Source organism: Narcine bancroftii, chromosome 12 (assembly GCF_036971445.1).
Source record: "Narcine bancroftii isolate sNarBan1 chromosome 12, sNarBan1.hap1, whole genome shotgun sequence".
Classification (NCBI taxonomy): domain Eukaryota; kingdom Metazoa; phylum Chordata; class Chondrichthyes; order Torpediniformes; family Narcinidae; genus Narcine; species Narcine bancroftii.
Genome location: NC_091480.1, coordinates 27,636,605 through 27,663,201, shown reverse-complemented (window position 1 = coordinate 27,663,201; position 26,597 = coordinate 27,636,605). Strand labels below are relative to the sequence as shown.

The 26,597-nt window shown below is 41.0% G+C and overlaps 1 protein-coding gene across 1 annotated transcript in view; it reads right to left on the bottom strand.

Moving 5' to 3' along the window:
* Window positions 1–26,597, bottom strand: part of rnf216 (ring finger protein 216) — a 165,357-nt gene that overhangs the window by 125,369 nt on the left and 13,391 nt on the right. The window contains exons 2-5 of the mRNA XM_069904735.1: window positions 15,248–15,361; window positions 9,713–9,837; window positions 6,611–7,231; window positions 830–906 (exon numbers count right to left, since the gene is read on the bottom strand). Of these exons, the coding sequence (XP_069760836.1) occupies window positions 830–906; window positions 6,611–7,231; window positions 9,713–9,837; window positions 15,248–15,314 (890 nt within the window). The 5' untranslated portion in view covers window positions 15,315–15,361. The remainder of the gene's footprint in view (window positions 1–829; window positions 907–6,610; window positions 7,232–9,712; window positions 9,838–15,247; window positions 15,362–26,597) is intronic.

Here is a 26,597-nt window from a genome sequence, read left to right as displayed (position 1 = left end):
TAACTTTGTTATCTTTAAAAATATTTTTCTTCATTTGTTAAAACAGGTCCTACTGAGATATCCTTAGCCAAGGTATGGTCAGAAAACATTTATTCGTCTGAGGCATTTTTCTAGCCTATATATTTGTCCACCTCACTGACAAAAGGCAAAGGAGGAAGAACCCAACACCCAACCCCAACCAACCAATTTTCCGCTGCAACCGTGTCTGCCTGTCCCGCATCGGACTTGTCAGCCACAAACGAGCCTGCAGCTGACGTGGACTTTTTACCCCCTCCATAAATCTTCGTCCGCGAAGCCAAGCCAAAGACAAAGAAATATTTGTCCCTGCTATAAGCGAGCCTTTGCTCATTTTCTCCAATTCGATAGTTTCAGGGAATCACAAAAGCAAAAGCAGTAGCTTTTAATCAAAAAGTAAAAGGAGCTTGAACACAGTAAAATTGTAGCAATTCATACCCTTAATACCAAATTAAATTTACAAATAGTATTTCAGCAAGAACAGTAGAATTTTAGGAAAGGGGCGGGTCTTACATTGTGCCAAATACCTACGGTTAAATGCAGGTGCAGAATTTCTCATTATTTATCACAAATAAGTTTTGAACGTGCAACGCGATTGCTAAATTAAAGGTCAGTAGCAATAGTTTCTCATTTTATAGTTTGTCGTTATAAAACATATTGTTGATTCTATTCTCAAGTCATTTGAGGTTTCACAAGTGAGCAATCAAAATGGAAACAAGACAGATTTGGTTGAAATTTCAGTGCCACAATTCCAGTGAACAAAAAAAAATATACAATATTATGATTAAACTCCATGAAGTGACAAGGCACTCACACATTTAAATCCCAGATTTCATGTGTTGTAATCAGCTCTTCAACAAACTGTTCTTCTATTTCAGGAAACAGATTCACCTGCATGAAAAATTCAAATTCAATTAAAATTATATTTTGATATAATGTCAAAATAAAGATAACTAATATGAAGAATTTATCAACCAGCAAGACAAATAACTAATTTATAGTCACCAGAGAATTGTTGTCTCAACTCAATTCCTTCACACTGAAATTTTTGAATGTTTTTTTTGCTGATGACTTGGCCTCATCAGCGCTACAGAGAAGAGGTGGAAAATCTCATAATATGGTGTGAAAGTAACAACCCAAGTCTCAACATGGGCAAGACAAAGCAGATAGTCATGGACTTCAAGAGGACCAGGAATGACCACCCTCTACTACACATCAATAATTGTCAATGGAGAGAGTAGAGAGCACCAAGTTCCTCAAGTCCACAGCCCCATTGTGGACATACAACATATCCTCGTTTGTTGGAAAGGCACAACAGTGATTGCACCTGAGTAGACTGAAGCGGACAAGGCTACCATCATGTCAACCTTCTGCAGGAGGTCGAATGAGAGCATCCTGGCTGACGGCCAGTTGCTGTGGAGAATTGGATCAGAGGTCAATCCACAGGACCACGATAGTGAGGATTATTGCCCCCACCCCCTGCCCCCCATCAACATGATCTACCAGGCTTATTATCTGAAGAGGATGCTCAAAATCATTGAGGACCACCACCACCCTGCGCGCAGCATCTTTCAGTTACACCCATCAGGAAAGAGAGACGAGAGTATCAGAGCCAGGCTGAGAAACAGCTTCTTCCCCTGGGCAGTGAGAATGCTGAATGACCAAAGGAACTGCTCACACTAATCATCCGAGACTCCTATATTGATGGAACAATATTTACTTTTGCACATGTATACTTGCCCTGCATATGTATTGTTTGTCTGGATGCATGTTTTGTCTGGTTATATATCTGCACGTTTTGCAGCAAGGATTGGAAAATGCTGTTCCATCAGGTTGTACTTGTGCAAGAGGATGATAATAAGCTTGAATGACATTATTCTGAAGTAGATAATTTGAAGTTTACCTCTTCAGAAAATGGAGAGGTGCTGCCCAAGCTCAAATAGTATTTCATTTCCTGCCATTGGAGCGACCAGAAAGAAACTTTAAAAACATGAGTTTGTTGGGTTCAAAACCAAATTCCATAAGATAATTAATTACCCAATAGCAATTTAATTTATTTGGGTATTTCTCTACCTAACTGCAATGATAATTCTTTGTTGAGTGCATAAAAATGGCAAAATTGTTAATAAGCATACAAATACATTGCTTGATCAACAAGATCATCTTTCATTCTTCTAAACCTAGAGTACGCCATCAGTCTACTTAATCTTTCCCCATAAGACAAACCGCAGAAATCAATATCATGAACCTGCATTACACTTTCTATGTTGTGGGAATATTTAAGGAGACCAGACCAGGATACACTGCCTCAGATGCAACTTCACTAGGGGTCTACAACTAGATTGTTGTGACATTAATGTAGGTACTTCGAAGTGACACATCTGAAGAACTCCTAGAAGGAACTTGAGCACACAACAGACATCTGAAGACAAAAAAGATTCCGCCATTTAGAACACGGACTTATCAATTAAAATCAGCATTATAAACTGATGGGAAAAATACTGGCTTGCAGACCATGTTTAACCAGGATATAAAAATAGTTAGGTGACTTTATTGACATAGCTTTCTTTGGCTTTGGATTGGGATTGCAAACAGTGCCAGGGATAAAGGAATCAGAAGAAAGGGACCAAAGGAGTTCACCAGTTTGGAATTTCCCCTTTGACGCTGTAGTACTTTAAATAAATAATTCCATTCTACCCTGTCAACGGCTTTCTCTGCGTCAAAAGCAACCGCCACTGGTGGAGTCTTCTTTCCTTGTACCACATGGATTAAGTTAATGAACTTAGAGATATTGTCCATGTTTGTCTTTTCTTAATAAATCCAGTTTCGTCAAGTTTTACTATTTTTGGTACACAGACAGCCAATCTGTTTGCTCATAGTTTTGCTATTATCTGATTCCACCTGCATTAAATTCGCCCATCGTTATTGAATGAAGATCTACCGGACCAATGCCTGAAGAGGGCACACAAAATCAGTGAACTGGTGTGGACTCGAAAGGCCAACATGGCCTGTTTCCGCTCCGTAAATGGTTATATGGTTATAAGCATTCACAAAACTCTAGACACGATTGATAATTATAAAGTTAATAAATAATTTTTAATAGCAATTGTGCACTCTCTTTCTGTGTCCAAGTTACAATGCAGAATCTAAACTAAAAGTAGGGCAATGTCGTTATCACTTCCTTAATAGAAGATTCCAGCAGCATCCTAACTACTGATGTCAGACAAAATGATCGTAATTCTCCATTTTCAATTTCTCGCCTTTCTTTAAAAAAAGTTCCACCTTTAAGCAGTTCTGTAATCTATAGAAATTTGGAGCCCATCAACCAGTGCATCCTCTGTTGCCATTGCCTCTTTCAAAACGTTTGGATGCCTTTAAGTTCAACTAATTTCTGCAATTAAAAAAAAAATTGATGTTCATTTATTTTCAATTCCTTGTTCAGTCAGATTAGACCTGATGTCTTGACTCGTTTCCAAAAGGGTTTCTCTTTTTTCTTTCTGTGAAGGGAGATATGAAAAGTTTAATTTTTCCACAATTCATGATTCTCCAAGATAATTTCACTTGGGAAGAGAAATGCCAATGTCGGGAATTCATTAGGTTCAAATATAGGCAAATATGGGAAGCTAGAGGCAGAGCTCACCAGCTATGGCAGGGATTTCATGCCCTCACATTCTACAAAGCGAGGTCAAACACCATAAATGGCTGTAATGCTTCACTACCCAATGAGCTGAAACATCATATATGCTCGCTTTGAGAAGGAGACCTCAATACTGCCTACGATAATCCCTGCAAAGGCTGATGACTTGTGATATCCGTCTCTGAGGCCGATGTCAGAACATCATTCAAGAGGGAGAATCCTTGCAAGGCATCAGGCCCTGATGGTGTACCTGGCAGGGTACAGAAAATCTGTGCGTGCCAACCAACTTGTTGGAGCATTCACATGATATTTTCAATCTCTCATTACAGCAGAGGTTCCCACCTGCTTCAAAAGGGCATTACTTATCCCGGTGCCCAAGAAGAGTAGAGTGAGCTGCCTCACCGATCATCGCCCAGTAGCACTAACATCTACTGTGATGAAATGCTTTGAGAGGTTGGTCTTAGCCAAAATTAACATGCACCTAAGTGAAGGTCTGGATCTACTGCAATTCAACTACTGTCACAATTGCTCTACAGCAGACACATTATCACTGGCTCTCCACTCAGCTCTAGATCACTGAGACAGCAGCAATTTGTGCATCTGGCTACTCTTCATTGACTTCAGCTCAGCCTTCAACACCATTATTCTCTCAGTGCTTGTCAACAGATCCAAACCCTGGGCCTCTGTACCCCCTCTGCAACGGGATCCTTGACTTCCTTATTGAAAGACTACAAGACGACTCCCTGAGTATGATTCAGAAGCATCTCCTCTTCATTGAGGATCAGCACAGGCACACCTCAAGGACACATGCTTAGCTCACTGCTTTATTCACTCTACTCACATGGGTGTATGGCTAAGCACAATTCAAATGCTACCTGCAAATTTGCCGATGACATCACGGTTGTCGGCAAAAATAACAGTCAGCAATGAGGAAGCATAGAGACAGGAGAAAGATCAGGTAGTTGAGTGGTGTCACAGCAACAATCTTGCACTCAACCAAGGAGATTGTTGATTTCAGGAGAACACGATCAGTGAGAGGTCAGCAGTGGAGAGGGTCAAGAACTTCAAATTCCTGGGTGCAAATATTTCTGAGGATCTGCCCTGGAACCTGTCAATGCAATAAGGCTCGCTAACAGCTATACTTTGAGGAGATCCGGTGTATCACCAAAGACTCTCCAAAACTTCTACAGGTGTACCATGGTCTAGTTGCATCACTGCCTGGTATGGAGGTGCCAATGCTCAGGACAGGAAAAATGCCCCAGAGGGTTGTTCACCTAGCCTGCGACATCACGGGCACCAGACTTCACACCATTGAGGACATCTACAAGAGGCGATGCCTTAAGAAGACAGCTCCAATCTCAAGGATCCCACCACCCAGGCCAAGTCCTTTTTACTCTGCTACCATTGGGGGGAAAAATTACAGGAGCCTGAAGACGTGCACTCAGCGGCACAAGGGACAGTTTCTGTCCGCCATCAGATTTTCAATGAACCACAGACACTACCTCACATTGTCATTTTCTTTTTCTTGTGGTTTATACAAATGTTGAAACTGCGAAACAATGAATTTCATGACCCGTTCATGACAAACTCTGATTCTGATCAGCGGTGGGGTGTGGTGATGGGGAGCAGAAAACATAGCAGTGAATGGGACAACTACCTGTAACTATGGAAGATTAAAGGTAGCGTAGTCTTAAAATAAAAATCACTTCCTATTCTCCTTCAGTGGCCCAGACTGGGTTGAGTCCATTGTCCACACTTGAAACAGACCACAAGTCTGAAGCCAGGTTCTGGTTTCTGCATGTTAAAAATGATCTTTAGCATCTTAAATCGAGGCAAAGGGTACAAGTTGAGGGAAATAGCTGAACATATCCAAGCTCCAGCTAGATATCATGCTTCAAGAACACTGAAATAGCATGACATTTACTTAAATCACATGAAGACTAGTTTTGCAGAGACGAGGATCTTTAGCTGTTCCCAAGAGCAGAAAAGATTAAGGGTGGGGATTAATAGGTGCAATAAAATTCTTTACTAGATTGAATCAAATTAAAAAAGAGAAACTTCTTTCTAATGTCAGGAGGAAGAGTAACCAAAGGACACAAATTTAAGTCAACTGGAAATAAAACAGTTTTGAAATGGTTTTTCCCCCCAATGCAGCTTCTTCTTTTACCAATAGGTTGATATAGATTAATAGCATTCAAAAATTAATGAATAGATACTGTGAAGAGAAATATCTCTTCCAGCTTGTAGTCTGAGATATGGAACTTACTTTTAAAGTTTTGCCACAAATTATAAACTGAATAATTTCTGTGCTATCATTGAGCACCACAGGAGTGAAGCTTGTAGAACTACTGCCTCCGTTTTGATAGCTCTTGTTTCAGCCTCTCTCTGGTGTTTCTGTACAGACTATACACATTTTCCTTGTGACTGAACAGGTTTCCTCTTGATATTCCAGTTACCTCTCACATCTCAAAGATATGTTGGCAAGTAGATTAATTGGCCACTGTAAATTGCTCCTGTGTAATTGAGCAGTAAAATCTGGGGCAGGGTATTGGGAAGTAGGGAGAATAAAATACGGGTAGGATTAGTGTAAAAAAATTAGTGCTTGATCATGGCGAACCCAAGCTAGAGGACTTGTACCTGTGCTGCATCTCTCTATGACTCCAATGAGATAAGATGAAATCCACCTACAACGTTCAGCAAATACCATCATGAAAACCTTTGCGTGACTACTTTAAAGATGCTAGAATACACAATTTAAATGTTGTGCCTACGTTTCAAATTTGTTATGCCCTCAACTAATGATGGTACCTAATAAATATCAAAGAAGTTATTCCTCATAGGTTTGATTGTTGCAATGGAAACTAATTGAGAGTTGGGAAAGAATTTAAAACAATCAATATACTAAATACTACATACACTGAGCTAGAAGATATTCATTAACAGATGACAATAACTCACTATTTCTTTCACAAGTGTCTTTAAGAGGTCATTGTCTTCACCAGCAGCATCTTCAAGGTTGTCCAAATCCATTATTATATTATCTAGGATGTCTTCCCCTTGCTGTTCTTGCACAATTTGATCTTTATCAATTGGCTGATTCTCTTCTCTGAGAGCTTCCTGTACAACATCTGGCTGAGGTAATGCAGGATCTTGCTCCGTCACCAGATTCACTTGCACTTCTTCCTGCTCCGCTCCTCCTGTTTTTGATGATGAACAATGTGGACTGTCCAATAGTTCTATTTCATTTGTTTCCCCAGTTGGAGGCTGACTGGGACCGGCAGCTTCTGCAGGGGCCACCCAATTTTGTTCCTTGTTCCTTTTCACAAGGCAACGCTCTGTACCTGGGGCAGCCTCCACATTTTTGGCTGGTTGAGAATGGGCTTCAGCTGGTTCTACCTGTGCCGCAACATCAGATGCAAGTTTATGTTGATTCTTTTCAGTCACAATGACACAGTTCCTCTCCTTGTGAAGGTTTTTGTTAGCTCCCTGGTTTTCAGTTGATTGATCTCCCTGTTGTACATTTTGCCATTCAGATGCAGGCAGGATGATGACAGGAGGTCGAATTTGTCTGACTGGAGTCTGAAAGGGATTTGACAAGTATGTATCAGATAATAATGAAATTGAGAATGATAACCAAATTTTCAAAAATAAAGGAGAGAATATTTCCTCTGGGAAATTGCTTACACAATGGAAGCTTGCATCAAAATTGTAACAGCAGAATGGGAGAAGCCCCAGGAAATTTGAGACCTAAATTTATTTTTCCCTACAACCAAAATGCAGAGGATATCATCCAGTTTAATTCAGAAGCCACATAAGCTATAAAATATTGCAAGGTTTAAAACAAAACAGAAAAGATTAGAAACCCAGGCCAGACAGCATCTGTGAAAAAAGACAACACTGGTGAATGACCGCAGATCATTATTGCAGTACCTGAACTTCATTTATCTGTCTTTGATCCATTTCCCTTGATGAACTTTCCCAAAAATCTAGCAAATCTCAGTTATACAAGATTCAGTCACTGCAGCTGCCTCACTTTTTTGGACAAGTTCCTAATTTTTAAAAAAAATATACAGGTCCCCCTGAATGAATGTTTCCCAATTTCAATGCAAGTGACCTTACTCTGAATCCTTCTGGATTCATTAATCAATAAGAACAGATCTATTTACCTTATTAAATCTATAGTGGATAATTAGAATAGATTACCACTCAATTTTCCATACCCAAGATAAACCAACCAGTCCTTTGATTTAATTTTTGTACCCTGATATCACTGTAGTGAATCAGCATTCAATATTACTTTACAGAATTTTGGCCTTAAGAATTGAATGCTGTCCAGATGGGGTTCTGGCAAATGCTCCACCTAACTGAAGGACAGCTTTTCTACCCTGTGCCCAAAACCCACTGTTTTTGATCCTGGCACCAGCTTTTAGTAATTTGAGTTTACAAGTCCATTTATGATCTCCTGTAACTTCCAACTTTCATCTACATTTCTTATTTTGCATCCCATTGTGTCATGTGGAATTTTGAAAGGACAACTTTATTTTTGACATTCATGGAAATATGGTTAAACAACAGAGTGCCAGGTAAGTCTTTAGGGAATTCCATCTCTGCTTAAATAATGCTTTGACAACTCACATGATTTTAATATTTCAAGCCACTATGTAGGATGTACTGTACAATGGCATACAAGACCTACTTTTTCCCCAAAAATTGGCTCAAAAACATCTTATACGTGAAGTTGAAATTAGTGTGATCCGTACATTGCAATGTCGTGCATATATATGCAGGTGAAATTGATTAGGATCTTCTAGTTCTAGCAAAGACTCGTGGTCTTGGGGGCACTTGGCCATGGCTCAGCTTCTGCCGCCCACACTAGGGAATGGTGAGCTGTTACACGGAGAATCGGCCTCCAGTTCGCTGGCCACAGTTTCCCAGCGGACCCTGTGCGCAGCTTCTGTTCACCAGCCGCAGCTTCCTAGAGGACCTTGTGAGCACTGGGCACTGAACATTGCCTGGGAGAAGTGGCAGCCTAACCCAGGCCTGGTGATAGGTGATCCGGTCGCTACGCCGGGTGGTGTGTGCTGTGTCGGGCAGCGTGGACAGTGCTGTGGCTGCCCTGCTGCTTCAGCAGAGAGGTAAGGAGCCACAGGTGACCAAAGGAGCGTTGGTCGCTATGAGGGTATATGATGTTTGTTGCTGGGAGAGGATCCATGTGGTATTAAAAGTGAAAACTACAATTCTGATCTGTTGTCTGAAATGAAACTGCTTGATTTTGAAGTATTTTACAGTGGCTTGTGCAGGTGGGTCAAGGAATTGAGAAACATTTACCACTAAAAAAAATTTCTTAATATTCCCTGCTGAAATTGTGTGGGGAGGGGGATGTTGGGAAAGGGGTATTTTATATGCCGTCAAATTTGACTCTAAGCCATTACAAGATACTTGCTCAGAAGGCTAACAGCTTAGACAAAAGTCTTCAGTATTCTAAATAAGATGAGAGATGTATAATTTTGAAAGATATTCCAGGTCTTTGGTTCTCTAGTCTGAAAAATCTGTCAAATACATTTGAGAAGAGAAGAAAAGAAGACGAAAATTCTGAAAATGGTGGCTAATTCAGGTGAGGCAGTGGCCAGCAAAGGATGAATGACCACTCATATCTTGTAAAAGTTGTCATGCACATTTAGAGCACCAGGACCCTACAAGATACAATTGAAACGATGAGAGATGTTACACTATGCACAAACTCTTTATAGGTGTCCAAGCATCACTTTTCACTGGCCATTATTCACAGATATGCATGCGACCATAATTCACACAAACAACAGCTGCCTTTATTCTTTAAAGTGGAAAAAAGCAAAGTAGCTATTCAAAATACAAAAGAACAATTTTCTAATGTTTTTAAATACTTTATTATTTCTCTTTTGTGTGATCATTTGCTCTTCTTTATTGGCAATGCAAACTCCCAAATAACTCACAATATTTAGAGAAGCATCATTACAGTTTGCAATGATATAACACCCAGATCTGTTTCACAACAGTAGAAGAAAGCAAACCACACAGTACCTCAACTAACAAAACATCTTGATCTTCTGTCAGTGGATTCTTAACGGGCACGACTGACGGGTCGTCATCAGAGTCAGAATTGTCAGAGATGGTGATGACTGGTGTAATACGAGGCTCTCTCCAAACTGTAACAGAAATTTTAAAACAATAGGAATGAAAAATTCAAATCATTTCTACGCATTTGAAGCTGTCCTTGGATTTTGCCTACAAGTAGAAAGTGGAACAGGCCAATTTGTTGAAAACAGAATGGGACAAAAGCAAATCACTTCAGATGCTGAAAAGTGAAATAAAACAGGGGACCAGTCAGTGTCTGTGGAGAGAGAAAAGGAATGTGTCAGATGAATAACCTAAATTTTATTTTTCCCAGCATTTTCTCTGTTATATTTGAAGAATTGGGAAATATCAGTTGGATCATCACACCATAAATAATGCAGGAAGTTGAAGGCAAGGGACAACTGCGGTAGTTTTGCTGGCCATGACCGGGAGCAAAATGGGAGAGGACAATAGCCAATTTTGTATTCAAAAGCATATTAACTTTTTTTTTTAAAAACTGTGCATCATGCAACTATTAGTTACAGCAGTTTTCCATCCCAAGCACAGAAGTGTACCCTTCATTCAGCTATTTAAATATAATACATGAACAAAGTAATCAATTTTATCAAAATTAATCAGCCATCTTTTTTTTCCTTCCTTATGAAAAGCTAACAGTTCATTGTCAGTTATACAGGAAATCTGTGATACTCATGTTTCTCAATGCAATGTCACATCAAAACAAAAAGGATATAGGCTTAAAAGCATTTGTTCCTGTAAAGCAGAATGCCTGGGTTAAGCCACACTGGCCTCCCTTAAAAATGATTGGCTCTCACTTAATTGAAATTCTTTAGAATAGAAAATAGCTGATATTAAATGCAGATAGAAGAACAGAGCTTACAATTCTTCCTGAAGCTAGTATTTAAAGCCACATAAAAGATTCCATACATTTTCTACCTCTGGTCAACTGGCCTCTGCTCTAGGTTTAGTTATGGAAAACTCACTTGGCCCAAGTAAATATTTCTGTATCATTTATCCTTTTCCCTGTTATCACCCTTCAATTCCACTTTTCCTGATTCTTGCAATCTGGGAGAAAAGAAATCTGTTGCTTGTCCCATTTACAGTGAACCCAAGTGCCCCGGATAATTCCTTTGCAAAGCTGAATGGATCTGGGAGATGCATTAAAAACTATGGAGTGAGGATGCACTGACACAGGAAGCAAGAAGAGGAGAAAAACTGGGTCCTTTCACCATGATGATGAATTTCAGTCTCAAGACAGAATGCTGAATCTCTCTTTGTACCATTAGCAAGAGGCTATTTGACCTTGGTTTTGATATAATCTTGCTGGGTCAAAACCTAAATAAAGAAATTCATGCACTGGGGGGCAGGGGCAGCAGGGAGGGGGGCTGTCAGGTGCGGGGAGTTGGGTCGCCGGCTGATTGACATCAGCCTGCCCCCTAGCAGCCACTTTTAGGCTGTTGCTTTGAGGTGCCTCGGGGGACTGCTCGGATGTGGAGATTATACCTCCCCGAGGAGGGTTGGGTGAGCACTCCACGGGACCAGATTTTGCGCTTTCAGGTGGCCTCCCGACAGCTGCATTCGGGTAGAATATGCGGCTTTGCATTCAGCCACCTTAAAGCAGCTTACCTCTTTCCCTATCCTCATCTCCTTTCCTCCACCTCCCCTCTCCCCATTCAGAGAGATAACCCCACCCACAATCAGTGCTCCCATCTATGTCTTCTTACCTGATAGCCTGTGCTCCTTCCCCTGCCCCTTCCTCTCTTCCCCCCCTTCCCTCACCTTTTTTTATTCAGGTACCTGCCTGCTTTTTGCTCATATCTTGAAGAAGGATTCAGGCCAAAAACACTGGTTACTTTCTACAGATAACACGTGACATTCTAAGTTTCTCCACCAATCTTGTTTTGCACTACAATCCCAGTGACTGCAGAATTTCCTGTTTAACTCCATTTAATTTACTTCATGGCCTATCTATCAATGCTCCAGGATCTTCATAATCACAATGGAAAAAAAACCACAAAATCACATGTATAATTGTAAAGGCACATTTGTCGCTGCAAGATTTCTCTAAGACAGCACAAACTACAGCCCCTTTCACAATTGCAAGTGATTCCAGGAATTAACTGCCTATCAGCCTTTAAAGTGTCTAATGTGAAAGCAAAATCAGCTCAATGCTGGCATCAGATGATGTCATCTCATGTTAGGGATTGACGGCTTTGACCCCTAGTACAATCCAGCAGATGCTGGCGTTGCAATCAAGCAAGGGTGAACTGGGTAATTGCATTGTGGATTTAAATGACCCAAGTTTTTGCATGAGTGCAGGAACGTTAAAGGAAGATTAAAATGAAAGTCTAAACTTTGCCGTGGAAAAGTCATAGTGGGAGAGGAAATAAATAGCAATAGTGGACAATTTTTAAACAGCTGGGAAAAATGGTAGCGCTATAGCGCACAATTTATAAAGACCGTGGGAAAAAGCAATGGCGGACCCGACTTCCCAGAATGCCATGCGGTAGAGAAACCCTTCCTTAAATGCTCCGTGCATGCAGCCAGGCATACAGCCTTTTCTCTGCCGCATGGCATTCTGGGAAGGCAGGTCTGCCATCGCTTTTTCCCATGATATTTATAAATTATACATAATAGGGCTACCAACTTTCCCATGCTGTATAAATTGTTCGTGATAGCGCTACAAACTTTCCCAACCTATACAAATTGAGCGCTATAGAACTACCAACCTTACCATGCTGTTTAAAAATTATCCGCTATTGCTATTTATTGCTAGCGCTTTCCACGGTCCCTTATAAAGATTTATATAGGTCAGCACAACAACAGGGCTGAAGGGGTTGTACTGTGCTGTACAAAAAGGTTAATTATGTAATAATTAGGCATGATTAATTTTGTTCAATTATAAGATCATAATTCTGTTACGAGCCCAAAGGACCCCAAAACCCAGCAGCAACAGACATTCGCCAAGACAAGTATTTACTTAAACAAAAGTTGTTTTTAATTATTTTTAAACATGAAAACAGAATCTAAATCTAACTTAACTAACCCAACTTAAACCCCTGCTAATTCTAAGCGCATGTGTATGTAATGTGTGTGTAAATTTAAGAAAAGTTCCTTGGTTCACAGTTCAATCTTACTTCTCATTCTTCCAAGTTCATTGGCTGCAGGCAATGTTTATACTGTGCACAGAATTTAACATGTATAAATTTCACCAGGCTTTGGTGCTTGAAAGGTAAATGTTTACCGCTCAGGAAGGTTCTCGTAGGGTTTGCAGAGAGAGATGAGTTGTTCCAGAATTTCCACAACTAAGGTACCACCATTAGTCACCTCAATGTCTTACTGATGAAACTTGCCCCATCAGGGTTCTCCAGATGATAACCTATTTCTTTCAGGCTAACACAGAGTTCCTATCTGTTCCTCTTATTCCAAGAGAAACATCAGACAGATAGCACTTCCAGCCATCGCCGTTCTGAAGTTTGTTTCCATTCCAACCAGCTTCTACTGCTTGTTTCAGCTGTCTGTTCAGTCCTCTCTCTCTCTCTCTCTCTCTCTCTCTCTCTCTCTCTCTCTCTCTCTCTCTCTCTCTCTCTCTCCCCAATTGCCAGAAAGCCCATATGACTCTCTCATTTGCAAAACCCCTGACCTTCTCCAGCAAACAATAGGAGTTAGTTTTCTTGGTCAAGCTGTGTTCTTTAGGTAAACAAAAACCCAGGAATAACCTTCCTGTGCACTCTATCAAAACCCTTGCAAAGAGCTTTCAACAGCCAGAGTGTCTCTTGCATGTTGCATTAATGACATAATTTCAATTAGCACCTACTTGTGAAATATGCACAGCATTCTCCATAGTTTCTGCAAAGTTAATGAATATGAATTCTTCAGTATTTCAAATAAGATCTGTTTTAAAGTGTGTGTATGTATGTAACCTACTCTAATTTTACCAATTTATCTCCCAAATATTCTATTACAATAGATTGATCAGGATTTAGGGCAGGTCCACCATCACTCGACCATCATGACATCACCAGTAGAAGATAGAACAGTCCTAACCCCGAGGATGGCTCCTTGTAAGTGTGAAAGCGTTCAGTGTCCCAGTTAGGAGTGGTCAAATGTGAAAAGCCAAACCCCAATTCCTATCCCAGGACACTGAATGGCCAATTTAGTGGGATGCAAGTATGAAAGGGGCTAAAAACTGCACAGCTGAAAAAATAAGATTCAGACAAAAAAAAATACACCAACTGAACCAGATAACAATGAGTTAAAAGGATTAGTGATATATTTTGAAAAATCCATTAGCCATGTAGCAAATTACAAAATAGTCAGAATAAGGAAACACTTAGAGAACATTTGAATAGGATGCTTTTGATGTTTGGTATTCATACTGTTTAATAAACGTTGCAAAGACAATTGGAATCAATTTAAACTGTGAAAGAAGTGAACACCTTTCCCAAAAAGTTGTCAAAGGTAAAGGTCATTTGAAAGTTTTAGAATTTGCTAGTTTTGGGGAACTGTAAACAGCATTATCAACAGCAATGATGAATGGCATTACAGAAAGGAGATTGAAAGGCTTGTAAAATAGTGCAAAAACCACAACCCACGTCCAGTGGACAAAATAAAGGCGACGATGGAAGACTTCAGGGGGAGGAAGATCAACCATCCTCCACTACTTTGGAGTGCATATAACGGATGATCTGTCCTGGACTCCTAACACCTCCTCATTAGCCAAGAAGGTACTTCCTAAGGAGGCTGAGGAGGGCAAGGTGACCAACCCCCATCTTGACTTCCTTTTAGAGGAGCACAGTTGAGTGTATCCTGTCTGGCTGCATCATTGTGTGCTATGTTAGCTACAAAACATTAGACAGGAAATGTATACAGAGGAGCAATAAAACAACCAAAAGGATCACTGGGTGTTCCTTTCCCTATACAGATGACACTTAGTGGAGCATTGTCTAAATAGGGCTTGAGGAATTGTAGAAGGCTCTTTCCATCCGGCACACAGCATCTCCAACCCACTACCATCAAGGTGGTGGAAAATCAGAACAGCCAGGCTGGGAAATAGCTTCTCCTACAGGCTGTGAGACTGGTGAACAATATTCTGTTACTGTGAAAGTCATTACAAATATTTATATATATTTATTTTGTTTATTTATGCGATCTTTATGTACTGTGTAATCTGTGCCTTGTGCGGGCACCATGGTTTGGAGAGACACTGTTTCATTGGATAGTACATGTGCAATCAGATGTTAATAAACTTGAACTTGATGTCTTCAGAAACAGATCAGCCTTAATAAATATTTTAGCAGATTTCTCCAACACCAAAATGGTCTATTACAAAATGTTACTTCAGTGAACAGCTTGTAAGTGTTAACCTTTATTCCTGCAGAAAATTATGCAAAGGGAGCTCTTAATTCTACTTTATCTTTTGTAAACTGTTGAAAGCTATCAAAACTCAAAATGACAACAACACTACTTTATGGAGGTACTTACCACTGTGAGAATCTCCCTGGAACATGGAAACATTGATGACATCTTCCTCCGCAACTCGTTCTGCCATTGCCAACACAATGAACCAGAAGGTCGTATTCCAAATATTTCACATACCTACAAATAAAGCAATATTTATCAAAAGAATAAAAATCAACTATACAGATGTAATGACAGAGCTAGGTCTCGTGTTGATGACACCGCCATATCAATGAATTAGAATTCATATCAATGAACTTGCTTAACCTTGACTGAGTACATCAAAGTAGTCCCAAAGACTACTCAAGCACAGGCTAACATAGCAGTAAACAAAACCATACCTAATAGACTCATCAAGATCTTTGGGACATACTGTCCCATCATCAGAACAGACCAACCAAAAGTGGCAGTGCAATGGTACACACTCAGAAGCACCTATTCAAGACTACTCCCTTGGATTGGCTCCAAACATCCTGCAAATCGGTACAAAAACAAGTTCTGTTACCTAGGAAAATCTTTAATTCAGATTTGTATTCAAGTCAGAAAAGGTACATATGGTCCTTATTTAGTGTCAGTTAAATGTTTATCTTAGTCTATAGTATATATTTTACCTTTATATGCATTTAACACACTTCCCAATACACTAAAACATCTTAACTGTAATAATACGGTACTGGTATATAAATAATAAAAGTAACTACATACGGTTATAAGATCATGATTAAAAGTTAACACTCACAGGAGATGATGGAAAGATGGCTACTCTCATGTGATGCTGGGTGATAGCAGCACCCAAACCCATGGCCCTCCTCCATCTTCGCTCCTTCCGATCCTCATCGGGCTCCTTCGCTCTCACTCCCTTCACCCCACTCACCACCCTCCCTCTCTCCCACCTCCCCCCACCTGTCCCCCCCTCCCACTCGCTTCCCCCCCCCATCCCTCCTCCCTGCTGGGTGACGTCAGGATCGTACGAGAGCACCCTACAGCACACTCTCTCACAATGCTGGGCAATGGCAACATCACACAAGAGTATCCTGCAGCTTAATCTACCGGGACCAATGCCTGAAGAGGGTGCACAAAATCAGTGAACTGGTGCGGACTCGAAAGGCCAACATGGCCTGTTTCCGCTCCGTAAATGGTTATATGATTATATGGTTAACCCACGCTCAAACCGGAAGTTCATGGCATTCTACTTCCAGTCGGCTTCTTGGTATGCAAGTACGGGTTGTTCGTAAATCAAATGTTTTCAACCGGGGACTGCCTGTACTTAGTTTGGTACTTCAACTGATGAATTAATGCCCCTTCATTCTGAAGACTACTTGAAGCAGCACTGACAACAAGGCATTAAGTACAGGCAGTCCCCTTGTTTCGAAAGTCCGACTTACTGACAACTTGCACTTACGAACTGACTGTTCCTCCAATTCACGCATGATGTTACCTCATGAATGCCCCTTCTGGAAAGGCATTGATGGAACAAGAGTAAGTGTTAACTTTTAATCAAGATATTTTTTCTTCTTTTTTGCATAGCAAGGTAAAAGAATATGTACTACAAGAACCATATGTACGTGTTCCGACTTGCCTACAAATTTCACTGAAAGACAGACTTAGGGACGGAACTTGTTCATAACCTGGGGACTGCCTGTACTTGGTATTTCAATTTCTGGGTAGCACATCACTAACCAAGATAGAATCTCGAAGACAGACTTGGTCTACACAGCTAATGAGCAAACCAACACAAGAAATAAATTAAATATCAGCCACATCAGACTGACACAATATTTACCACAACTTGGGAAACAGGCTGAGGTTACCAGAAGGAAGCAATTTTGAATATGTGATTACAGACACAATGATAATTAAAAGATTTATAACAAACATGTACATCAAACTGCAAGAGAAAGAGAATGAGGAAATAAGCTGTAAACCCAAACAAAAATGGGAACAAGATCTAAACAAAGATAAAGAATTAAATATGGGAAAAGCTATGCTCCGGAACTATGAGAAATACAATAAACACGAGGTTACGCGTGATACAATATAATTGGTTACACAGGCTATACACCACACCCCAAAGTTAAATAAATGGGACCCAACAGTATCAGACAGATGTTTTCGCTGTAAGGAGGAAACGGGAACAACAGTACATGCAATTTGGCCATGTGAGAAAGTGGAAAAGTTTGGGAAGATCTAAATCAGGTATTAAATAAAATCACAAAAAGCAACATACCAAAAAATCCAGAGATCTTTCTTCTAAGTAATACAAGAAGTAAAGAACTTGGACTCAATTTGGATGGAGCACAAAAAAGATTTATTATGATAGCCTTAGCTGTAGCAAAAAAATGTATAATGTCAACCTGGAAATTAGAAGATAGCCTGAGAATACAGCAATGGTACATAGAAATGAATAAATGTATTCCATTGGAAAAAATAACATATAATTTAAGAAATAACATCACAGTATTCGAACAAATTTGGGAACCGTACATGGAACACAACAGGGAAGTCAACCCCGGACCTCCACCACGAAATGAACTGACCCAGTATGTAAAAATAGATTACACAATTTTCTTGTTTATTTTCATTGCGTGATGACATTGTTTAATGTATCATTACATGTATCATGTATGTTGAACATTGAGTGGGTGGGGAGGGGGGTGAAGGAAGGAGGGAAGGAAGGGGGGAAAGGGGAGAATATACACTGTGTATATTCAAGAGGCAAATGTTTGTGTGTATTTTGGTCAGTATGGTTCATAGTGTGAAAAATTTTTAAAAAATTAAAAATGAAAGTGATGCCAAGACAGCAATATTTCTTTCACTTCTTGCATGTTCTTATACAGTAAAACCTCGTTAGAACGCAGTAGTTGGGGAACAACATTTCGTACTGCGTTACAACCGAGTCGCGGAACAGATGCATATATGTCAAAGTGCCCACGAATAATCAAACCCAAATATTACCAGTTTTCGAAGGATCCGCTATCTATAACTAACAATTTCAATGGAAGAAAGCGAGCGCATTCTTTTAATATTGGTATTCTGAATTTTAATCAACTTATTTGCAAAGTTTGGGATCCACAGACACTCGCACTACAAGTGATTCCGCAGATTAACGAATCACATTCTAACGAGGTTTTACTGTACTATTCTTTTAAAGCATTTAACAAGTATGTCAGACAATTTATATGGAATTCTAAGATGCCAAGAGACTCTGTGGAAAAACTTTCTTGGGATTATTCACTGGGTGGTCTGCGATCAACTGATTTAAAAAAAATGATTTGGCAGCCCAATTGATATTTTTGATTGGGCTCAAATTGGTCCACACATGGAGGGTGAGAAGATAGAAGATTTAATTTACAAATGGAATATTAAATTATTGTCTGGGAAGACAGATAACCCCATTCTGAAACACATAATTTGGATATGGCAACAAATTAATAAATATACAAGTTGTAGTGGGCTGCCAAACACGCCATGCTCGAAGCGGCATCTGGACATTGGGAGCCCACTGCCTACACAGTCAGCCACGATGGGCTACACACTTCGAAGTTAACGCTTGACTCAGCACATGGTTGCAGCACCCCACTCCAATGGGCTGGCCAGCGGCAGTCAACCAGGTGGAGCTAGGGAAACAGCCACATCTGGGGATGAGAGGGGCTCAGTGACTAGCCACTCCCCGGGGAAGCACTAAACGACCAATCCCAGGGAGTGGATTGTAATGCCACCGGTCGGATGGCTTGATAACATCAGAGATGGGCTTCTGAGCCCTCTAAACACAGAGCTGCCAGCACAATAAATCAGTGTTGAATTCACTCTCGTAGTATGTGTCTCTTCTTTGAGCATAACCTCTCCAGCAGTAGCAGCCACTACAGTGGTGACCCCTGACTGGTCCAACCGGCATCAACCTGAAGAATGAGCAACCAGCCTGCAATCAAGGAGGTCTCGTTGAAACTCCCCAGCTTCTAGACATCACAGCCACTGGTGTGGTTCCAGCAAGTTGAGGCGCAGTTCGCCGTATGGAACATCACAGCCGAAGACATCCTCTTCTACTATGTTGTCAGTGTCTGCAAGCAGTTCACGGCAGCTTGCATTACCTACTTCCTCCAGAAAAAGGGAAGTATCAGGCCATCAAGGAGCTACTAATCCAAGCATTCGGGCTTTCACGGCGTGAACATGCTACCTATCTGCTACACATGGACTGATTGGGGGAACAGGGCCCCATCTGCCCTCATGAGAGACATGCTCACCTTGAATGATGGCCATACCCCTTGTGCTCTATTCGAGCAAATTTTCCTGGAGAGGTTATCTGAGGACGTCAGGCTACACATAGCTGAAGAGGACTTCATGGATCCCAGAAAGGTAGCCGCCAGAACCGACCTGCTCTGGTTGCAAAAAGGGATGCTTGCGTTTCGTTAGACCACTTAGCCTCTTCTCGTCAACATCAGCCTACCAGGAGGTCGCTTGACAGACCGTCCAACAAGTCTTCCTCCAAGCCTGCAAACCCCAGTGAGCAGTATTGTTTCTACCATCAGCAATGGGGTGTGAGGCCTGCGAGTTCCTGGGAACTGCCAATGCTGGCTGTCGTTAGTAACTGCGGTGGCTGGCTGACACAACAGTCTTCTCCACATCCAGGGTACAGTGTCAAGCCGACACTTCCTGGTCAACACCGGGGCCGAGTTCAGCGTGCTTCCCCTCCACCTCCGATGCAAGCCACCGGAAGGCAAGGCGCGGGTTACGGGCTGCCAATAACTCTTCAATAAGTACTTGTGGCACCCATACTATACCCCTCCATTTAGGCAATGGCCACTTCACTTGGCGATTTGTCTGAGCAGACATCCACCAGCCTCTCCTCGGGGCCAACTTCCTGAGGGCCAATTCCCTCCTAGTCTACGTCAAATGTATCGCTGTTACATAGAAGTCTGACTTCCCCCCTCCCCCTCCCCATTTATTACTCGCTGGAATATGGAAATGCAAAGGTGTGCCCCTGGAAAAGATCACATAATCTTAGGACATGTTTGTTAAAATATGGCAGCCTTATTTGAATCATACTGGCTTAAGGATAAAATTAACATCTCCAAAAAGTTTTAAATAGTCATGTTAATAGTGTTGAATTCCTGAAGATCAAGATATGGACTAATTAATGAAGGCATGCTCAAACACCCCTTTTTTTTTGGACAATTGTTTTTTTTTGTTAGCAGTTGGGGTGGGGTGGGGTGGGGTGAGATTTGGGACTCTGTAATTTTAAAATGATGTATCTAATAATGTTCTCGATGAGTCTTGGAAAAATTGAAATAATATTTAAAAAACCACATTAACCTATCAATCAACCAATATATCAGTCTCAAAGATGTCACATTGGAATGATAAATGCCACGCTTATAAAGACAAAATCCTTGACATCAATGAACTAATGGGGAAACTCCAAACTGGAATTGTGGGATGCAAAAAAACAATGGTTGTAGTTGTTGAAGGACAATCATCCAATACCAAGAACATCAAGAGTTCCTTAGGACAGCATCCCAGGTCCAATCATCTTCAGCTGCTTCACCAATGACCAGCCTTAAATCAAAGGTTAGGAGAAACTTCTTCATGCAGAGAGTGGTAAGAATGTGGAACAAGCTGCCAGATGAAATAGTAAATGCCAGCTAAATTTTGATATTTAAGAAAAAGTTGTATTGGTATATGGATGGGAGGGGTATGGAGGGCTACAGTCTGGGTGAAGTCGATGAGACAAGACAGCTCAATAGTTCAGTATAGACCAGATGGGCCGAAGGACCTGTTTCTGTGCTGTAGTGTTCAATGGATCTGTGGTTCAGGGCAGTGAATGTCCATTAGTTCATTTAGAACTTCACAGATAGGAATTTAAAGTATGCATGCAGCAAGATCTGGACAATATTTAGTTATGCACTAGTAAGTAGCATTCAGGCCACACAAGTGATCTCCAACAAGAGAGAATCTAATGATCTACTCCTGATATTCAGTGGGATAAACAGCACCAAGTCCCCAACTATGAATATACTACAAATCACTACTGGCCAGTAGAACACCTAGAAAATTCACAGAAATATTGAAGATAAAACAGAAGGTTAGAAGATAGATATCCTGCTTTGAAATCTGGCAGCTATACCTGGACCACTTAGAGGCCCAAATACAGGAACAGAAAGGAATATAATATAAATATTATACATAACCCAATTGTATTCTATATATTTAAAAGATATGCAGACTCTGACAGTGTGAGGATCTGTATGTATAGAATGGGGTATGGAGGGAGGGAATGTTTTGTTGTTGTTTGTAAATGCAATATATTGTGTATTGAAGATTTTATTATGAATATTCTTTAAAAAAATCAATAAAATATTCAAAAAATGATATCCAGCTTTGAGTGACGCATTATCAGTCAGCCCAAAAGTTGTCCACAATCACAAAGAATGCCGTCGTCTTGAAGAATTCAAATCGAACAATATTCAAAGCATTAAACCGTTTGGACAAAATAATTCATTTGATTGGCATCTCATCCGGCATAATCTCACAGTCTGTTAAATGTTTGTTATCTACAAACTACAATGCAGTCATTCACTTTGGCAACGTCCAAACCTGTGAGCTGTACTGTCAAAAGCAGACAAGGGAACAGAATCACATCTCAGCTGGAGACAACTCCGACTTGGACAACAGTGTATTTCCATTGTTATCAGGTACGACCACTCCAGCTACACAAGTTTAGAGATTTCTTAACACGGTTTGTTAACAATCCAGTCAGAGTTCATTTCTCTAATCTGTTGGTTCCAGTCCAACCAACACAGAAACAAATAGATGCAGTTTAAAAAAGCTAGAGGAACTATCTGCTGCCATAATTAACTGAACGACCTGCAACATTATAGTCTTCCCTTTGTCTCCCCAAAATTATTTACTTTCAAGGATCACTCTAAAACCAAATATCTAGCCTTGTGATTATGTCCTTCTGCAAGCGACTGAAGGCCAAAGGCAATATGTAGGCCCAGCAAATGGTATGTTTGGTTTGACTATCAGACTGTTTGAATCATGGAGTTAAAGCGTCTAAATGTAATCTGAAAAAGCCTTAATGAGATCAGATCTGGAGTCTGTTTTAATCACCTTGGCTGAAAAGAGTTATTGAGTAAAAGAGCCAAGACTTCATTTTAATTAATTTCTTAAAATTAAGTACTGTAGAGGCGGCTACTCTGCTCCTGCAATAACACACGCAACCAGATGGGTTGAGCTCAGTGAGCAGACTAGTTTATTGCAGGCTGCTGGGCTGCACTTATACGCCCAGCCCGGACCTGGCTGAGAACCGCGCTGGAGGGCGCTGACATCATCCGGGCGTCACGTGGTCCCCCAGTGCAGGTTTCTGAGCCCCGAGCTGGAAGGAAGGGAAACCCCAATGGCGCCATTTTGGCCAGCTGCCCCGCTGCATGTCTTACAAGCGGGGCCGGTTCGCCTGCCTTGTGGTGAGCCGCCACAGTACCTTAATAGTAAGGAACTTCAAAGTTCAAAAGTTCAGATTTATTGTCAGAGCACATACATGACATAACTTGCAATTATGAGGTTTTTTTTCCTACAGGCGAGACAGAATTACCACTTAATGGTAGTGCAAGGCTGTACTCCATATATACATGTAAACAAAGAAATTTAAACAAACTGTTCAATCCAGAGAAGAAAACAAAGTTCAAAAGTAAGAATCCTTAAACGAGTCCCCGATTGAGTTTATTGTTGAGAAGTGGAAGGGTAGCAGCAGTTCCTGAACCTGATGGTGCACCTCTTTCCTGATGGTGGCAGCGAGAACAGAGCATGTGGTGAGTGATGTGGATTCTTCAAGATTGCTGTGTTCTCTGTAAACATTCTTGATGGTGGGGTCTGTAATGTCCTGGGCTGTATCCACTATCTTTTGCAGGGCTTCACAATGAGGAACTGGCTTATTTAATTTTCATTGTTTCTTTCCTGCACCTATGCCATGAAGTTCAACAGCCACTTTTACTTGACCTGTTCGACAGGCAAGTCCATTTTTAATTACATAAATAGACAAATTTTTTTTATTTTAATTCGGCCCATATTCAAGCTTGTTTAATTTGTCAAATAACTGCATTAATAGTTTCTATTGGTATAATCTAAAGTAATTTATATTATTTTCTGTATCAACAAACCAAAGAACTATGATGCTTCTGTTCCAAATCCATCAGAACCCCATGGAGAAATTCAAAGTGATAAAACAACACTGCAGGAAGTGTGAAAATCAAAAAGGGGCAGATGAAGAGAAAATACAAACAGAAAATGCTGGAATCAATCAGGGCACAGAGCATTTATTGGAGAGAGAAACAGAATTAACATTTCAGCTGCAGGACCCTTTGCCAGAGTCTTTATAAGGAAGTTGTGGTGCGCTGTTAGACAAAATCAGACACTCTCAAGGTAAAGACTGAATCCACAAAGGCCTCCACAGAGCCAGGCTGGCTGTGGCTGCAGCAACTCTGAGTGAGGCCTCGGGAGGCCGGCACAGGCTTATATCCCGGAGGGTGATTGACACTCGATCAGGTGGGGCTTGATCCATTCAGGCCAACTGATTGGCAGCCGGCCAGGTGTTGTCCTGTCCCCTTACACCCCTGCAGTAGGCCGGTGGTGTATCACCACAGAAGTGTACAGCTGATTGCACTCTCTGGAGTTGCAGCATCCGCAGGAGAGCCTTGGAATAATTCACAGGCTCTGGGCCACAAAGCAAATAAAAAGCAGTGATTCTTCTCACAACAAAAAAAATTCACTATATAGAAAATGCAGAAGATTTTTAAAAAATCAAAACCATACAACAAACATGGTGGTTATACTGTATTTGTAGTATTGTGTACAATTCTGGTTGTCACATCGCAAAAAGGGTATGTTAACAAAGTGTAGAAGATTCATCAGAATGTTCCATAAAATGGAGAGATATCAATACAAGGAGAGTTTGGATAAGCTGAATTTATTCTCACTAGGACTCAAAAGGGCAAAGTGTGACCTTGGAAGTTTATAAAAATTATGATAAAATAGATAGTCTTTCATCCTGTATTCAGAGACTCAAGGCGAGAGGCAAGAAATTTAAAAGGAGATTTGAGGGGCATGTTCTTCACACAGATGATGGTGATGTGGAACAAGCGGGTAGAGGTGGTGGTTGAGGAAGATTCAATTATAGGCATTTCAACAGGCACTTGGATTTTAATGATGTTCACAGATATTTCCAAACTCTCACTGCTTCAGTCAGAGGTTCCCATCTCCTTCAAAAGGGCATCATTCTTCCCAATCCCCAAGAAAGGCAGAGTGAGCTACCTTAACAATCATCATCCACAGTATCTGCTGTGATGAAAGGCTTTGAGAAGTTTGTCATGGCCAGAATTAACAAGTACTGAAGGACTGGACCCACTGCAATTCGCCTACCGGCACAATCACTCCACGGCTCTCCACTCAGCTCTGGAACACCTAAACAGAAACAACTCATATATAGCTGCTCTTCAATGATTACAGTTCATCCTTCAACACCATCATCCCTCAGTGCTTGGCAATAAGCTCCAAAACATGGGCCTCTGCAACTGGATCCTTGACTTCCCCATCAGAAGGCCATAGTACAAATTGGAAACAATATCTCCTTCGCACTGACAATCAACACAGGTGCTCCTCAAGGATGCATGCTTAGCCTACTGCTCTACACATTCTACACCATGACTGTATGACTAGGCACAATTCAAATGTTATCTACAAATTTTCCGATGACAGCACGGTTGTCGTCAGAATCACGGACAGCAATGAGGAAGTGTACAGGAGGGAGAGAGATTAGCTAGTTGAGTGGTGTCACAACAACCACCTTGCACTCAATGCTAGCAAAACCAAGGAGATGATTGTGGAATTCAAGAGGAAATCGGGAGAACACGAAACAATCCTCATCAAGGAGAGGGTCACAAACTTCAAATTCCTGGGTATCACCATCTTCGAGGATCTGTCCTGGAGCCTCCATGTTAATGTAATCACAAAGGCGGCTCACCAATAGCTATACTTTGTCAGGACTTTTGAGGATATTCAGTATGTCACCGAAGATATTCGGATACTTCTACAGATTTGCCATGGAGAGCATCCTGGCTTATTGCATCACTGTCTGGTATGGAAGTGCCAAAGCTCAGGACAAGGAAAAACTCCAGAGTGTTGTTAATTCAGCCTGTGACATCATGGGCATCAGTCTTAACTCCATGAAGGACATCTGCAAGAAAGCAGCCTCTATCCTCATGGATCCCCACCACCCAGACCATACCTTCTTCACTGCTAGTATCGGGAACAAAGATACAAGAATAGTTTGTGAGGTGATACCGCTGCCGGGAGCCCGACGACCCCGCTCATGCTGGGAGCCCATGGTTCTGAGCTCCCAACCCCCTGGCCAACCGGTGTCAAAATATTCCATTCATTAAACAATCGTTTCTACATGCATCAAGATTATGTAGCTCTTGTTATTTCCTCTGCTTATTTTCTTTTGGCTCGAGTGTATTCTGTTTTCAATGTTTTCTTTTTGTGGCTTATTCTAGGAATGCATGATAAGATTGTTAAGAGTATGCTTATTTTTGATCTGTACAGATAGAACCCAACTTGCAATATTTTTCAACTTACGATGGAAGTTCCCAGAACTGAACCTCATCATAAGTTGGGGTCTACCTGTATTTCAGCCATTCTCAACCATGCTTTCGGCTATGCCCCCTTATGACGCTGCTCAAAATTTATGGGCCCCCTTCCCTATGAAACAGTCAATATTTGTTGGTTTCTTCCATACTTCTCTCCTACCAACCATGGTTTCAGTCCATGGTTCCACTTAAATGTGCTGTGGTCCTGGGGAGTGTAAGGTAAAACATCATGAGATGGGAATGTGTAAGGAGTTACCCTGCCCTGTACAGGGCTGTAACAAGATGTAAATGCATCCTTGTACTTACAAGATAAGAGAGACATTGATGGATTGAGAGGCAGGAAGCTAGCAGGGAAAGGATAGCAACAGTTTTAGTCATTGGACAAGTAATGATATGATGATGTTCTAAGCATGTATCCAAGGGTATAAAAAAATCACCATTTTGCTGATAACGGCAGAATGCATTCTCCGACTAACATGTTTAGTCGCAAGTGTTACAATCCGGTAATAAAGAACAAAGAACCCTGATTTCGACTCAGCCTGGTGTTTGTCTCACTCATTCATGAACAAAGCAGACCTAACAGGAGGAGGGGCAGTATTGAGAAGTTCTTTATTCCTTCTACCAAATTACATTACCATTCACTTCCCTACACTGTATTCCATTTGCCACTTCCAAACCCATCCAAGTCCCTTTGAAGATTTCCTACTACCTTAACATTCATGTTCGTATCATCCACA